Source organism: Scylla paramamosain, chromosome 22 (genome assembly GCF_035594125.1).
Source record: "Scylla paramamosain isolate STU-SP2022 chromosome 22, ASM3559412v1, whole genome shotgun sequence".
NCBI lineage: Eukaryota > Metazoa > Arthropoda > Malacostraca > Decapoda > Portunidae > Scylla > Scylla paramamosain.
The window spans coordinates 299,884-317,761 of record NC_087172.1 but is presented as its reverse complement, the minus strand read 5'-3'; the positions used below and the strand labels follow the sequence as shown (position 1 = coordinate 317,761).

General features: G+C 39.6%; 2 protein-coding genes and 2 long non-coding RNA genes across 13 annotated transcripts in view; 2 read left to right on the top strand and 2 right to left on the bottom strand.

Annotated features, from left to right (window-relative positions):
- The first annotated feature begins 866 nt into the window (after nt 1-866).
- On the top strand, nt 867-7,192 carry LOC135111383 (uncharacterized). Its single transcript, XR_010273723.1, has 2 exons — nt 867-1,177; nt 3,852-7,192. It is a non-coding gene; the product is annotated as an uncharacterized LOC135111383 (long non-coding RNA).
- On the bottom strand, nt 6,136-12,480 carry LOC135111382 (uncharacterized). Of its 5 annotated transcripts, none has more exons than XR_010273721.1 (5): nt 12,235-12,480; nt 9,844-10,018; nt 7,629-7,716; nt 6,613-6,755; nt 6,136-6,200 (listed from the first exon to the last, which is right to left on the bottom strand). It is a non-coding gene; the product is annotated as an uncharacterized LOC135111382 (long non-coding RNA). The 5 variants fall into 5 exon arrangements; XR_010273718.1 differs by having other exon boundaries at nt 9,822-10,018; nt 12,235-12,479; XR_010273720.1 differs by having other exon boundaries at nt 9,822-9,961; nt 12,235-12,478.
- LOC135111381 (uncharacterized) lies at nt 10,558-16,481 on the top strand. 3 transcript variants are annotated; one of them, XM_064024603.1, is made up of 2 exons: nt 10,558-12,068; nt 13,834-16,481. In XM_064024603.1, exon 2 carries the CDS (start codon nt 13,845-13,847, stop codon nt 16,140-16,142), a length of 2,298 nt encoding a protein of 765 aa, XP_063880673.1. In that variant the 5' UTR covers nt 10,558-12,068; nt 13,834-13,844; the 3' UTR covers nt 16,143-16,481. The 3 variants fall into 3 exon arrangements, with proteins under 3 accessions (XP_063880673.1, XP_063880672.1, XP_063880671.1); XM_064024602.1 differs by lacking the exon at nt 10,558-12,068 and adding an exon at nt 13,413-13,592; XM_064024601.1 differs by lacking the exon at nt 10,558-12,068 and adding an exon at nt 13,418-13,618.
- The window catches only part of LOC135111380 (dolichyl-diphosphooligosaccharide--protein glycosyltransferase subunit STT3A-like), a 13,394-nt gene continuing 11,852 nt past the window's right edge, over nt 16,337-17,878 (bottom strand). For all 4 annotated transcript variants that reach the window (XM_064024597.1, XM_064024599.1, XM_064024600.1 and 1 more), the window contains exon 13: nt 16,337-17,875. In XM_064024597.1, the coding sequence (XP_063880667.1) occupies nt 17,730-17,875 (146 nt within the window). In that variant the 3' untranslated portion in view covers nt 16,337-17,729. The remainder of the gene's footprint in view (nt 17,876-17,878) is intronic.

The window sequence follows — 17,878 nt, the reverse complement described above, 5'->3', positions numbered from 1 at the left end:
AACGTTCAGTGAGGTCACAGCTGGGTTCAATGATAAGTTCACAGCACCCCCTGAACAGTGCTTTAGACCTCACTGGGAGTAATTATCGTTTCGGCAGGTGCCTACTGCCTCCTGGCTATAGTGGTGGTGTGGTAGCCTGGTTCACGGGAAGCGTGTAGCGCAGGAGGCTTTGCTGGGAGGGGCACAAGGTAATGCTCACGCCCTAGACTAGCAAGGCTTATGCTCATGCCCTTGAAGAATTATCTTTATTATTGACAACTGCAGCCAGAACTGAATTATGCGAATATGCTACGAGATTGCAGGCTGCGTACAAATTCATCATCGATTTTCAGCTAGTAGGTGGTGGCGGCAGGCATTTTAACATCACGTTACCCTGGGAGACCTGGGTGGTAATAGTCACCCAATCCCAAAATCCTGAACATATCTGCATCCGTGACGATGTCATAATTTGATATTCGTATCCGTCAACTGGTAGAAACTAATCCGCAAAATATGTTTTCACACATAGGACATATGTGTATATACATATCATTACATATAATACATCCGCGGATCTTTGAAATCTGACATCTGATACATCTCTACAGCAGACATGAATCATTATTAAGTAAACATTTTATTATAGCATTAATTGGGAAAAAAAAAATGCATAGTTAATTTATACCTGGTAAAAACAAATGAAAAGGGAAAATATTACAATATATATATATATATATATATATATATATATATATATATATATATATATATATATATATATATATATATATATATATATATATATATATATATATATATATTAGGCATTTCTTATTATAGAAGATTTTTTCTTGAGCCCATGAAGACCACAGAATAATTATAAATGATTAGTCATAACCCGTTAGAGAGAGAAATCATCATCATCAGCAGCAGCAAAATCATCAGTTGCGCCTGACAGGTAGCTAGTTGTACATGCCCACTCCTCATGGTAGATTGCTGTCCTCCGCCTCACTTGTGCCTTCCTTTCCTGAGGAAGACCGACCAGCTGCCCCGCCTGTGATACCTCCACAGGAGTACCCCAGAGCTCATAAGGATTAATAGATCTTCGCAGCCCCAACAACAACAAGAACATTTGTACCTGTCTGGCGAGTGTCAGGCAACCGGCCTCACTTTCCTGCCTTGTGTTCTACTGTCAAAGGTAATGATTGCACTACTTAACCCTTTCCAGTACAAGTGTGTAGTGTATGTTGCAGTACACGGACAAGAGACAGTTCTGAGATGAAGATGGATAGATTTCTATGATAAAGACATCGTGAATTGTTTGTTAACTGGTCTTATGAAACTTAATAACTATAAGCATTAGTAATGAAAATTGTTCCACTAGTCACCCAAATATAAGTTTGTTGAGAGTGTTGCAGTGTACAGACCTAGGACACTTTAAAGAGAAGGTTGGATAGATTTCTATAATGAGGAAAACATGTTGGGTTGTTGGCCATAATTGCAAGATATACGTAAATCTGTAGTGTCTTGCACTGCTCAGACATGAAACAGTTATAAGAGCAGGGTGGGTAGATTTCCATAATGAGCAAGAAAACTGTTGGGTTCTGTTAGTTAGCTGGGCTTGTGAAATGATGTAAGCCATACTAATGAAAATTATTGCACTAGTTATCCAATACAAGGGTGTAGAGAGTGTTGCAGTGCACAGACATGAGGCATGATTTCTACATTATTAGCAGGAGAAACATCATCTCTGCAGCCTTTGAAAATAGTTGTGTTGAGGGAGCAAAGCGTTTCTGAACATGGGGCCTAGTTGGCCACCGAAAGCTGCAGTAGTCAGGCTTGATCTCAGAGTAAGGAACACACTGGATAACTTAGAACTGCTGGCATGACAGCCCACCAGCAAAAAAACAGTGAACATACCAGTGTTTAGTTAAGTTGCTGTAAAACTGTGCCATATGGAGGTTGATGTTAGCAGGATGTGCCAACTACAATGGAACCTCAGTTCATGAACATTCCTGTTCACAAATAAATTAGTTTACAGACAGGTTTTTTTAACAATTTTTACGTCGGTTCATGAACCGTGTTTTATTGTACGAACACACAAACACCTCGCAAACCCCCTCAGCTGGCAAGCACACGCTCTGGTGTGTTTTGGAGCCCCAGAACAGTGTGATTATCATACACTGGCAAGTCTCCTAGGTATTAGGCTATAGCTTGCCACTAATTTCAAGGTCAGGCACCTTCACAGCTGTTTGATAGGTGGTTAGACCTGGATCCCCCCCCTATCCTCTCCCATCTTTAGTGAATCACATGGCTTTATATTTAACCTACCACTTCTTACTTTGATTTGCAGGATGGTTGGAAAGATGATGATTCAAGAGAAAAAGATACAAAATCTTGTCTTGTGTCAAGTATGTGTTGGCTGTAGAGAAATGTTGGAGCATACGAGTCTTTGAAAGGCAGGGATTGTTGCACTGCTCATGACATCATGTGCTCTACCATTTGATCACATTTCACCTTGTGTCCTGGTGTCTGGACATCCAAGAAAAACCACACCTGCTACAAACAAGCTCATAAGATGAGATTATCAAGAATCCCTGGGTAATAGACACTGAACTCAAACAAGGAACACCAGGTGGAATTTGGAAAGCACGTCCTGTTATGAGGAGTACAAAAATCCCTGCCCTACACAGACTCATATGCTCCAGTATTTCCTTCCAGCCAAATGAAAATAATTAAGAGTAAACAGAATAATGGGCATAATTCAGAAAACATTTGTAAGTCAAGACTAAGCAATTTTTTAAGCCAATTTTTGTCAGTTACCTGTCAACTCGATCCAACAAGGTATTTCTGACAAAACATCATACACACACACCAGAACTCTGATAGATGGTTATAGAGGGAGAGAAATATGGAAGATTCTAGGATACTCTAAAAACAGAGTAAGATTAATGAGTTTAAGCACCAGGGAACAACTTTGACCTTATAGATGTCAAAGGAGAGGGGGGGGAAGGCATACAGGAATGTCATGGATGTTATACTGTCAGTAATTTTCACCAACATTCCACCACTTCTGCATTCTGTTGGTAGTCAGGTAAAGACTGTATATCTAATCATTTCCCAACTTTGTGTGTGTGTGTGTATATATATATATATATATATATATATATATATATATATATATATATATATATATATATATATATATATATATATATATATATATATATATATATATATATATATATATATATATATATATATATATATATATATATATTGCATTCTTCAGCATATTTTCATACTGACACAGAAGCATGGTTATTCCACTAAAATTACTTATCCTGTTGTTTTGTCTCATCATTTAAACACATATTACAACTGCAAATATTTCTTTGGCACAATGACTATTTCTAAAGTGTTCTCTCTTTTTTTTTAATGATTCATTACATGTGCTTTACATATTCCACATACATGATCATTTTATACATTGTGGGTTTGGTAGACACAAGTAATCTGGTGTGGATTTGGTAGACCCAAGTAATCATCTGGTTATTCCCTTTAGATGTTGTCACAGTTCTGCCACCTGTCTGCTTTACTGTTGTCTTTTGTCACACCATCACCTTGTTGTTCCTTCAGTGCATCTACTTTGGTCTTCCTCCTTTCTAATGGGTCCATGTCCAGAATCCTCCTCCCACCTGATACTCATTTCCTATGCACACAGTTAAACCACTTTGGCTTCACTCTCTACCTTCGTCCCTAAACTGACATGTGTGCTGGTCCTGTTGTGTGTTAATTTCCAATGTCTTCCTACCTCATGTTATCTCTCTGGTTCTTATCTCAATAGGCTTACAATTTTGTATCTATTCCAGGGATGTAGTATTTGGTACCAGTCATATGACAAGAAGAGGCTTGCTCAAGTGTTCAGTATCTTTGCTATACATTAGCAGTTTTGGCAAGACTGGACCTCCAATCACCCACTTCAGGAAACCATGACAGCTAAGCACCTTTTGACTAGCTAAGCACTTTTTATTTCTTTTCTTAGTGATGTAGAATGATGTATAAAGAGCATAAAACCCATATTTGTAAAATAAAACATTAAGGGTAAGAAGCAAAGGTAAATAAAGAATGTTCTCTTGAGAATCAGGCCTCATTAATGGTGAATTTTTCCATGCACTCCTCGTCATTGTCCTTTAGCAGCTAAAGACATCCAAAGCCTGACTTTTCTAAGAGGTAGTGGTTGTGGTGAATCAGAGAGAGGGGATAATAGTGGCTATAGTGAGATGTTGGAGCTCTGGAAGAAGAGATGGACATGTAGGAAAAGTTCATACTTTTTGGTTTAGTAAGAGAGGTGATTAAAATAACCTTTTAGTTTTTTATTTAGATTTTGTTTAATGTCACTTTTCAACAGTTTGCAGGAGGCAATAAATAGCTAAGTATTCCTGATCAGCAATACAGGTTGTAATACAGAACAGTCACTAGCACTAATTTAAGTTTTTGGTAGTTTTGAAATATATTTACACAATCAGTAGAGAGAGTTAAAGCAGTCTACTTGCTTAACTACATTTTGAAATCCTATAGCCATTAGCAAATTAAAATCCTCTTATGTTACTTCCACTCATGTATTGCAAATGTTGATGGACTGTGAGCATTGCTGTGTGGGGAGATGGAGAGAGCAGGAGAGGATCATCTCTCAGCACACCCACTTTCTTGTTCTCCACCACCCTGCATCAGCTGCACACAGACTGGGAGCATTGCTGTGTGGGAAGATGGAGAGAGCAAGAGGGTCACCTTTCAGCACACCCACTTTCCTGTTCTCCACCACTCTGCATCAGCTGCATATTATGTTGAGGTGCCTGTCTTCCTTCGTAGCAGAACTGTGGCATTGTATCCATTTACTTTCTCACATGAGGTAAGACAACCTGATTTTGTGTCCAGCGAATGCAGGACAGTTGTACAAAGCAAGGCAGGTGTGCTGAACTACCACCAACTTGTGCCTTTGGAGAAAAGGCACGAGTAGGAAAGAACAAAATTAAGTTTAAATTGAGAAAATGACTATCAAACATTATGAAAAATACTCAGTTATTAGTCTTCTTAAAATTAACTTGCACTCCTTCATTGAAACAAATTCCTACTATTGTAGATAGTAGAAGTTCATAGTTAAGTATACATTGTTTTCAAAAGCTTGGGATTGGAATTTAAAACTTAACTCACACATATAATGTCCCTTGGCTCTTATACATAGGCTTACTAATTATAAAACAGGGATGTAGTATTTGCTGTCCACCACCTCACCAAGAGAGCCATTCCAAAGTCCTCATCTTCTTGGCCATGCAATTGGAAGCCTGAGTCTGGTCTTACAGAAACCACCAAGTGTGCAGCCATGGTGGTGAAGACTGCAAAACAGCCCTCCTAATGAGAAAACACAAATACTGCATCTCTGGACTTTGTTTTGATTTGTAAGCCTAGGAATTTTATGTTCATTCAGTTCCACTTCACTTCCATCACTTAGCATTGCCAGCACAAGACCAAAACAAATCCCATCAATTGCTCTGTCACCCTCCCACTCAAACCCCATCAATTGCTCTGTCACCCTCCCACTCACTCATACTGGCTGGGATGAGTGTCTGATATGAGTTGAATCAGGCAAGGCAGTTCACAGCAGGCAATTCACACACTGGCAATGGTACTTGATGAAGGTGAAAGTGGAGAGGACTGTATTTTGTAAGCTTTCATATAAGAGCCAGGGAAATTGTAAGAGTATCAAATTTTAGATTCTAATCCCAAGCCCTTGACAACACTGTACATTCCAAGTTAGTGGTAGTTCCCATTCATCACAGACACCTTGTTTTGTACTGCTGCCCACCACAGGCTGGACATGAAATCCAGGGCAGCTTGATTAGCATCCACACTTCCTCTGTTTTATGAGGGGAGAGAGACAGACAGCTGCTGCAGGATGGCCAGAGGAGAGAGTGCACCAAAAGAAGATCCAGGACATAGCTGTCTTCACACCTACACACTTCCCTCCCCATACCACAGCAACCACTATCAAGATGACCTGTTTCTCTCTTCTCGTCCATGCTTCTTTTCAGCTTTACTCTGTCTTCTGCAATTCCTCTTCTGTTGTGTTCACTTTTCCTCTTGTGGTCTCTCCTCTTGCAATTCTCTCCTTTTCCCTATCTGCCATCAACCTCCACCACATATGTTCTCTTCCACCAATTCTAAAAGTGGTGAAGTAATTAATAGATACCAAGTTGCACAAGGCAAAATTATCAACCAATTTTCTTCATTCAGGAAACCTGGACAGTGAAGAATTAATTATTGTGTTTCATAAAAATTCATTTTATCTATTAATTACTTAACATGTTTCTGTAAGTGATGTAACATTCTGACAGAAGAAAAAGATGTTGAGCTGGTGAGAATGAGCATACATGCATTGCAGGCTGTGCCATTGCTGATAGAGTACATATCATCAATAAGGAGGACATAATGTCAATAAGTGGGAGGGAAAGCTGCTTATTTTCTGACAGGATACACTTGTTTTACTTTATATCATGAAAAAAGTTGTAAATGATATGATATATAATATTCTTCCTAATGATGAACACAAGTTATAACTGAATACTGGAATACCTGCCACTGAAGAGTTTCTACTTGAGTTTCAGAGAGGAGTGTTGACTCAGTCTGGAGATGATGCACAGTTCACATATTCTTGAGGCATAACTTTTTCCCTGTGCTACACTCACAATTGGTGCTATGTGGCCTCTCATCACATCCTGAAATATGGGATTGAAATTAAGATTCTTCCTAGACATCTCAATACACTGTCTACCAAAAAAAGTTAATGAAATATCTAAAATTGTGTTAATCACATTACTAACTAGCTTTCTCTTTCAAAGTATTGGACATGCACACACACACACACACACACACACACACACACACACACACACACACACACACACACACACACACACACAGCAGAAATGTCACCTATAAATATCTTAATGATACTTTATACATAATGTGATTAATTAGAAGGGGGAAGAGGTTGGGGCAGATGAATGTTTGGGAGTAAGCACAGGCTACATATGCCGTCAGGGAATAAACACCATGTCTACAAATAATCCTCTTTTCATAAAGTTCTATGTACAGGTGAGTGTGATATTCAGTGTGATGTTCAACTCCTGGATAATAAATACCATTAATGAAATAGTTTTTTCATGCCCTTCAATTCCTTGCCTAAAATAATCTAATTCCTACACTGGATTATCTTGTACAGGCAATGCGGTACATGGTTCAGGTATTTAAAGTCCACATCTGGAGTCAGTATTTACACTGAAGATTAATAATAATACTGGTAATGATCCTGCAAAGTACCATACATAACAATGCTGCATAAACTATATAGTGAATATTGCACTAGTGACTACAGAAATGTATCACATATCTTATTACAGTGCCTTGCAATACTACACCTTGAACAGTTAACTTGGTAACTTTGTAAGAATGTAAGTAAATAACAAGTAACAAGAAAAACACATGATAATGTATTATGTCAACACTCATTTGAACCTAACACTTGCCAGACTCTCATTACAAGTGACGAGAATGATCTAGTAATGTGATCAAAAGATGAAGAACCTCACTTAATTCCTGAGGTAAGTGTGGGAGCTGCCATAACCTGAGAAGGCACAGCTTCAGAAGGCCAAGAGTTGAACTGTTGCCTTCCTCAACCTGGAAAACATGAATAGGAAGTGAGTGGCTTGATTAGCAGGACACTTAATAGTATGCTTTGTGTCTAAAATGAATCACCAGAGATGCAGTGGATGGATATAGCCTTTTATATAGTGGAATAAACAAAGAAGGAAGAAAATACCATGGGAATTAAGCTGCATGTTTCAAGGAGTGCATGGCTGGTGAAGGAGTAAGGATTATGAAGATATCTATGAAAAAGCTGCAATCCACATTGGTTCATATGTAAATTTGAGAGTTGGAGGAAGAGGAAATTACTTTATTCCTCCTAAATGCCTGTATGAGAAGAAAGGAGTCAGCAGTACATGATGGACCAGGAATTGTGGAGGAAAATGAAGGTGAAGGATGGAATTTGCATTTGCAACAGTACTGGGGAGAATACACACAAGACTTGTATAATGATGAAAGAGGAAATATGCCAGAATTTGAATTTGGAAGGTCTATCAATACTGAAAAATGAAATAACAGCAGTCATAGCAAAGATGAAAAATGGTAAAGGTGAAGATGGAGTGGTGGTAGAAATGGTGAGAGCAGCGGGTGATTTGGCTGTGGATAAAATAATAGAGCTAGCAAATAAAATATGAGACAGGATATGTACCAAAAGCCATGCAAGAACCATTGTGCAAAACCATTCCCAAGGAAATGGGAACTATTGAATGTGAAAAGACAGAATTATTAGTATTATGAGTCAGATGGGAAAGATAATTCTTGGAGTCTTGAGAAATAGATTGAAGAGAAATGTTGAGGAAAATGTAGCAAAAGAAAAGTTTGACTTTAGGAAAAGGATGGGTACTAGCAATGCCATTTTTTGCTTAAGAACTATTATTGAGAGAGAAGTGGAGATGCAGAGGAATTTATGCATATGTTGCTTATGAAAAGCGCTTGATACAGGAAGGTATGATGAGCTTGTGAAAATACTTAAGGAAACAGGAGTGGATGGTACAGATACAAGGTTGATAGTAAATTTGCACTGAAATGAAACGGCAGCTGTGAAAGCTGGGGAAATGAAGTCAGAATGGATAGATATAAGGAGAGTGAGGCAGGGGTGGTACTTCCTCCAGACCTCTTTTCCTTATATGGTTAGAAATGTATGCAAAAGGCAAATAGATTTGGAGGGAGTGAGAATTGAAGGAAGAAATGTGACAAACATATGGTATGCCAATGATACAGTTCTTTTAGCAGATTCAGAGGAAAATTACAAAGGCTTGTGAATGAAGTTAAAGAAGCAAGTGAGGAGATCTGAAGATAAACACAAAGAAGCTGGAGATTATGGGAATAACAATGAGAAGACAAAGACAAAGTATGAAAATATACTGGACAACAAATTAAAAAGTTTGGGAATTTAAATACCTGGAAAGTATCATGTCAGAGAAGGCAGATAAGAAAAGAATAGCATTGGCAAAAAACTGCTTTTATGAATATAAGAACTTTCATGACAAATTTGGGGATAAAAATGGATTTGAAAATTAGACTATTGAAATGCTATGTCTGGCTAGTTTTATTATATGGTTGTGAAACATGGACTGTTAAAAAGAAAGTGGAAAATAAATAGAAAAAAAAAGAAAAAAAAAAAGAGGCTACAGAGATGTGGTTCCTAAGAAGAATGCACAGGATTCCATGGACAACAAGAGCAACTAATGAGGAAGTGCTACAACATGCAGGAGTGGAGAGAGAGAGTTGATAAGAAGTATAAAGAGGAGGCAGTTACAGTTTTTGGGACACATCCTGAGAGCTGAAGGAATAAAAAGGGATTGCTTGATGGGGAGGATTGATGGAAGAGGACCAAGAGGAAGGCAAAGAAAGAAATACATGGAGACCTTGCTGAAAAGTATTAACGTAGGATGGAACACCGTGGACTTGGTCAGGATGGCAGATTGGAGACATGACTAGCGCTCCATAATTGCTAATGTCACAGCACTTCAGTATGTAAGGTAACACTACTGCCAAACATTAAGAGATTGTAATACTAGTTTTGGACATACCATGGTGGAAAAGTCACTGATTATCTTGTGAGAGAATGATTTAACAGAAAAAAAAAAAAGTCTCAAGGATGAAAGTGTGAATCCCTGCCTGTCCTTATTTCTGACCTTGATTTCTACCAGTATTTACTTCCATGCAGGTCCTATCTCTTCCCGTCTTCCTCTGCAGCATCTCCATTTCTCCTGAAGTGGCTCTCCTCCACTGTCTGGCTCTCCTACACCATCTTGCTCACAAGTACAGGAAGGGACTGAAGCATGGTACAGAGAGTGAAGTGTTTCATGTGCTTCAGATCACCATCCAGACTCTGCCAGTATGTGAAGTTATAAGAAAAATTATCCTCTTTCACGTTTTCATTGTTTTAAATTGTGACCTGATACATAATAACAGTGAACGTGGTGTACTTCTAAAATGTAAGAAACTAATTTAATAAAAGAACAGCCTGGAATAACATTTAAATACTTATCAATTCCCTCTGTCCTCCTCTTTCCTCTCATTCTTTATTCACTCCCTCTACTCTGCCCTCATCCCTGCTGTTGCTCACATGCATAATGGCAGACCAAGACAGAGATGGGTAGTTATAGAATGAGGAATTCACATCCATGGCAATAGAAGACAATGGATCAGTAAGTATAGAGCAGACAAAGAAAAGGCTAAGATAATGTACATATAACATATAATACCTAGACAATCACCATGAATTAGACCACAAAAAGTCATGAGGAAAGTTTAAGGAATTTCCACACATGGAAATAGAAGACAAAAGACCAGTAAGTATAGATTAGTGGTTATTACTGAAGGTAGTCATAGGTGTCCAAACCATTCATGTCAGAAATGTCCTTTGCTGATAAGAAGAGAACACTGTGGACAGCCTCATTACAGTCTGGCACAGTACTGGAGTCTCTCAAAACAGCCATCATCACCCCTATCAATAAAGGATGAAATAATGACCAGGCCAACAATTACCAACCAGTGGTTTTAACTTCCCACCTCATCAAGATTGTTGAGAGAATGATAAAAAAGAAAATGGTAAAATTTCTGAGAGCAAAAGGAGCCTTTAATGATGGACAACACAGATTCAGAAAAGGAAGATCATGCCTGTCCCAGCTGCTATTACACTGTTAAAAAGATATCAGAAAATATTCAAGAAGGAGATAATACAGATGTCATCTACCTTGACTTCACCAAGGTCTTTGCCAAGGTAGGCCATGGCATTCTCTTACACCATAGTATCAGAAGACCATTGGGAAGATGGATTCATAGCTTCTTATCAGGAAGGACCCAGCAAGTATCAGTGCAAGGAGAACTATCTGATTAAGAGCCAGGTAATAAGGTGAATGCCACAGGGATCTATCTTAGGACCACTCCTTTTCATCATACACAGTGGTGATATTGATAGAGAATTAAGACATTGAAGCCTCCTCTTTTGCCGATGACACCAGACTTACACATGTAAAGTGTAAGGAAGATATGGTCAGGCTTCAAGATCTCAACACCCTACTCATCTGCTGGGCAACAACAAACAATAGGGTCCTGAATGGCAAGTTTGAACTCTAAGATATGGCAACAATGAAGTCCTGAAAACAACAACCTCCTATCTCTACAATGACCAAACAATTGAAAACAAAGAACACATAAAAGACCTAGTAGCATTCCTGAGCTGCAATGCAACATTCACATACCACATCCACAACACCATGGAAACAGCCAGGATCATAAGTAGCTGGATTTTTTTTAACATTCAAGACTAGGGCAGAGCATTGCATGAAGACCTTGTGGAAGTCTCTGGTGTTCCCAATGCTGAAGTACTACTGCCAGCTATGGTCTCCACAAAAGGTGCATGACATAGCTGATCTAGGGGCTCCTCAGAGGACACACTTCAAGAATCTAGGGAGTACATCTCAGTTACTGGGAAAGACTGGAGAAGCTTAAAATGTACCCCCTACAGAGGAGGTCAGAACACTACATAGTCCTGTATGTATGAAAAATACTAGAGAGCAAAGTGCCAAATGTAGAGATTGAAATCGACCACCACCAAAGAGACAGACTCTGCTACGTCAAAGGAACGCCAGGAATTACATAAAGAGTGAGGACACATACAAACTTCACTCACATTGGTCCTCGTCTGTTTCAACTGCCTCTCTCGAGAGCTCCGGAATACAAGAGGCATTAGCCCTGAAGGCTTCAAGAGGAAGCTAGATAAGTGGTTGCGTGGCCCACCTGACCACCCACCTATACCAGGATGTCCTACCCATTACCGGAACATCCTACCTCAACTGTTACTAAGTGGGGAAATTCCAAGTAGGAGGCCAACCTCGGCTGTCACTGACAGAATCGCCTAAGTAACAAAAGTAAAGGTAAGTAACAGCCAAGGCTTCTCTAACCGTCTCTCAATAGAGGCAACGCTAGCTGAAGTCCAGGCTATACCACAAAGTTATGTTGTCCAAGGATGCTCTTGCCTCCCCAGATGCAGATAACCTATGCTACGCCTGTGATAGGACACACGCTCTTTGCCACCCTTACCAGTGGCAAGATGCCGATAAAAGACACCAGAAAATGTCCGTGTAATAGCGCCTTTATTCCTGCTGTCGTCACTGGCCACCTTCACCTTTCTGCCAACGTGTACCAAAGGCACGTTCTCGCGCCTCCTCCTCGTCTTTTACAGCAGCACCTCAGTCCTTCCTGAACCAGTGGATAATATAATGTTCCCCGACTCTCCACACCACCCTTCTGACTAGAAACGGGCCGAGTTACTGCGTATGTACTGCTCGAATGTTCTAAAGTTCTGCTTTGAATCTTCGGAGCTCCGCCAGTGATTTCTCGTTTTTTGTTGTTTTTAAGTAAATTCTTATACAAACTGACATTAAATTGTTAAAAAAAATACTGTGGATTACAATAAAAACATATTAAGTTAAAGAACAGCCTTGAGTAACAGCTGTGAACTATATAATGTGATCAGTTCAAGAAAGTTAACCAATGGCACTAACTAGTCCCTCATCCTTCCACCACAAACACATTTTCCTCGTTATAATACGGCAATAGTCTTTTATAGAGAGCGACCATAGACTTCCTTTCTAAGATAAGAGAATGAAATAATGCTATAATGAACTGTAGTAAGTATGCACGGCTCGGCAGAGCGCAGAAGCTCGTATTCTTAAACGCTTTTTCTCTCTTCACGACTATTTTCAGTGTCCACAGAGGTTATGGGTGTTTTTCCTAATAATAATGAAGAATGCTTGTTAAATTGTCAGTACGACCATGAAAACGCCAATATTTTTTCCTACAGCCTGTTGAAAGCAATCGACATAAGATGCCAAAAATTTAAGAATGCGAGCGAGTAAAAAAAAAAAAAATCGACATAAGATGCCAAAAATTTAAGAATGCGAGCGAATAAAAAAGAAGAAAAAAAAAAGACATACAGTACACGTGCTAACAAAGGAAGGTTACTCGAAGCGAAATATAAAAGGTTTAATGGAAGAAATTAACTAAACTGCTATGATAAAAAAAAAAAAATCTAAAGCTAAATCTCAGACTAACCAACACACAAATAGCAGAACTTAAGCAGATAGACAGTGGATTTTTTTTTTTTTCTGAGATAAGGAACTCAATGAGATCTACTTCTACACACACTTGAGGATAAAAAAGAACACAGTGTTCTAGTCGCGGAGGTGTGTAAGTGAAAGAAACATTGAAAGGTAGAGAAGGATTACGATTTTAACTGTTGTCCGTGAACGGTGATAAGCGATCGTTGTTTAGGATTTCCTGTGACTGACATCCTGTGTGTGAGTGTGTGTGTACAGAAAACTAACAAAACATCACCAGTCACCACCATAGCGCTCCCCATCTTTCTTCCCCGGCCAAGTCCTTGCTTGCATGTGGCGGTAATTAATGCTCGGTCCTAGATATAGTAAGTAAAATCAGTGTCGACCTATATCTACATTCTTTACACGCTTTTCGGGCCGTTTGTTACTTAGGATGTATTGTGTTGGTAAGCTTGTGTGGATCAGGTTTTAAGGTGTTCCTACCTTTTCTAAATGCAGTGTCTTCTACTTTATTAAATTTTATCATAGTTAAGCGATCATAAAATACGTTACGCTAATATGCATTTATATTTTCTTCCAGAATTTCACAGAATGGGAGCCACATATTGCTTGGTTCTTTCAAGAATACTGTCCATCCTCCTCGCTGTTGTGGCTTCAGTTGGCATTGTATCATCACAGGAAAACAGCGTCATTCCAACGATAACATCACAAAAACCTCAAATATATACAAGGATTAATCCGCAGCAGAAGCCCAGTAAGAGCGAATACCCCGCTCTTCCGCATGCACCTGAAGACCTTGATGACCGAGACAAATCAGGGACGATCAATGGAGATATTGTAGAGACAACTGTTCATCTTGTGGCTTTAGAATTAGAACACATTATTCACAACTATACTGAGGTGATGATAGAAGAATTCAATGAGACTGTATGGAGCAATAACCAGGCTCATCCTACAAGACTTAGGCGTGAAGCTACTGATTTTACAGGTATGACACAAAGGGATTCACATATTATAGAAAATGTGACACTACCCTCCACATCCACCACCAATGATCCAGTTGCCTCAACTCCTGCACAAGAACCCCCATCAGAGCTTAGTATTTTTCATAAGATGTACCTCTGTGACCATCCTCCAAAAACCTTTTCTCCTGAATTCCATGGTTCCTTGTGGGAAAGTTGCTTACAGTATGAGAGGATGTGGCTAACATCTTTCAGAAACACCATGATGCTTTGCAATGTTGTATACGCTTTGACAGAAGCAAAGACACTGAAGTACGGCCATTACCAGTCGCACATTGGGCTACTGAAAGTTATAACAAATGAAGCATATGTAAACTTCTGTCTGCCACTTTTTCGAAGCTTTAATAAGTGTGAGGAGAGGGATTTTCTTACCATATGCTGGGAAGACCGTGTAGCGTTTTTCCATTCCAGTATCTGTCCTCATTCCTCCAACGATATTTTCCTCGCTAGTTTCCTACTGGATAATAACACGGTGTGCTTCCAAGAATTTTGCCAGGGATGGCAGAACGTGATGGACGGCAAGATTGGGAGTCTGCACTACCGCCTCACTAATGCACTGCCCGCATCAGGTGTTCCATCTTGTGGTTACATGACTAGGAGTCTCAAACATATTAAGCGAAAATACAATGGAACACTTTACCTGTTTCTGAACACTCACTGGCCCTGCTGCTATCCCTACTACACAGTGATATGGGCTGGCCTACCTGAAGCTCACGGACTCAATGGTGCCTGGAGCTACATGCCAGTGGCGTGCCAGGCAGGAGAGGTGTTGCTGGTAGTGATGGTGGGTTGTGTGATGGTGGGGAGCATTGGAGGCAACTTGCTGGTGCTGGTCATCATGTTCCGGGGGGGACATCGTAGACAGGAATCCAGTATGCTCAGAACTTCCCTAGCCTTCTCAGACATGCTCACTGCAGCCTTTGTGATAGTGCCATCCTTTGTAAACCACCTGTGGCCTTTTCTCTTTCCACCAACTTATATCAAGTTGGAACCAAACATGAAGCTTGCATATGACCTTACTGAACTTGTTAATTCAACTTGGAAAACGTACACCACACACAGCTTCCGTACACCAAGTGGATTCATGATATTCCAGTCTGTTCTGTTCCACATCACATCCACAGCATCGCTGCTCATGCTGCTAGTGCTCAGTGTAGAGAGGTTTGTCATTACTGGCCGGTACCTGAGGTACAAGGACTATTTTAGCTATGGTCGCACTGTGCTGGCTATTACCTTCTCTTGGATTACTAGCCTTGCTAATGCCCTCTGGTTTGCAGCTCATGATGATGGAAGACTCTCTGCTCAGTGGCTTACCTTTGAAAAACTGCCAACAGGTGCATCATGGTATGGTCAAGGTGGAGTCCGCCTTATCATTTACCATGGGCAGGTTGTTATTTTCTTTACACTGGGAATTTCTGTTGTTACCTTCTCAGCACTGGCCATAAGAAACTTCGTGAAGGAACAGCTGCATGTGGCTAAAGAGTGGAGGAGACTCAAAATGAAAGCTTCCAAGCAGTACAGTAAAGACAACCGCTACGTGCTGACAACTATGATACTGATGTTCATCCTCTTCCTCACTTCCACTATTCCTTTGATAATCAATATCGTCCTCAATTCCTTGTTGTACCGCTTCCATCACCACCTGTTTTCCCACTTTGCATGGTGGCTATTCATGGCAAATTCAGCATGGAATCCATGGGTCTACAATTTTCGGAGTCGCCAGTTCAAAGAAGACCTGATCAATTTTCGTAAGATCCTTCAAATGCGACGACAACAGCAACTTCGTCCAAAGGAGCCCCAGCCACTGCCTTCCACAGGCTTCCCTTCTGCAAATACATCATTGCCTACTGAGTCAAGGACTGAATGAGACTCAAACCTGCCTTGATGAATCAATATCTTGTATACCATAAAGCTTTCTTAGTGATATGATCAATATGCAAAATCACAAATATAAATCCTTCTAGTGATCTAATAATCAGGCACATTAGGACTGAAAATACCATATTTTCTTAGAAACTATAAAGCAAGAGCATTTTCTAAGGAGTATGAGTTAATTTCAAATACTGAAAATGAAGTTTAATTTTCTCCCAGGCACAGCTACATTGAGCACTTTTGTACATCATCTAGCCCAAGGCCTTCCTCCTTTGTATAAATGTCATGGTGGCAAGATCATCTTGCAATAAAGTTAAAATACATGAAAAAAAAAGCTAGTTTCAATTTCAAAAGAACCAAACCAACTAATTTAGGCTTCAATAATACAACACAATAACAAAAATCTTGTTATCTCTTGTTGCCAGTCTGTCCTGATGGTGGAGGGTTAGTTACATATAGAAAGACAGCCACAAATATAGAATAATAATTATTTAACTCCCACAGATAAAGCACATCAGCACATCACACAACCAGACCCATCCAGCAATGACCAAGTTTGTGACACATTTGACAAATACTGGTAGAACAACTAACATGTTGAGCTTCCTCTGTGGTCTTCAGGTGACATCCACAGACATATTTAATAAAGGATGCTTAGTGTTCCCTTATTCCTCACTAAAGTAAAAAGTTAACAGATGAACATTTTTAACAGGTGCTGTGATGATGATGCAAGTTACAAATAATGACAGAAAATAACACTTGAAAGTTGAAAAATTAATTTTGCTATTTTGTATCAATCTGTTGCATGTATCGGCTTAATTCACCTTGAAGTTTGGCAAAATTTTCAGGGCAAAACTTCAAAACAAGTAATCACAACAAATGACTCCTTCACTCGAGTTGCATAACCAAAGTGGTGGAAGTAGTTGCAGTAATACAGAACATTAGTACAAAGACAGTAGTGGTGGCAGCGGTGGTGGTGGTGGTCATAGCTGTAAAGTGTTCACAGTTGTGCAAATGCCTCGAGGCATGTCTGTGCCAGTTTAAAGAAACGAGTAAGAAGGGTAATGATCACCTTATCTACAGCTACAAGCCTTTGCTGAATTCACACTATCCACAATCTCCAATGCTATACAACAGTGCAACATCATGAGTTATAAAAAATACAGCATGTAAAACATTGCTTTAGTGTTATGTACATGAATACATTGGCATGAGGATGTTTTAAAGAAACATTCTTGGGTAGAAATATAAAAAATAAAATTAGGTAAATCACAAACCTTCTTCTATATGTAACAAGGTAACTAACTGATACTGGCATGTCAGTAACCTCCCAAGGCTCAACATCCCCCAGTCACCCTTCCTGGGGATGCTCCAACCCTCCCACAACTCACCAAGCCATGACACTCTGGTGACTGGCAACATTCACAGCAAAATGTCATCACACAGAAGGAATGTGATCATGAAACTTGCACGCATAACAACAATGCTGAAGAAAAGCACCCTCAACAATTTAATATGAAACTGATGAATCACACAAAACTGGTAATCCAATTCTGCACATTTCTAATAATAGGACACATTTCTAGGCCCCTCTGTTGGGTAAGTCTTTAACCTTGTATATACGCACAATCCAGTGTTCTGTTGTGTATGCCTCCTCAAGCACATCCAGCTCAAAGTCCTTGTTCCCAATTTCAACATTTCGTACTCTGTCATAGCCAGGAGGTTTTCCTG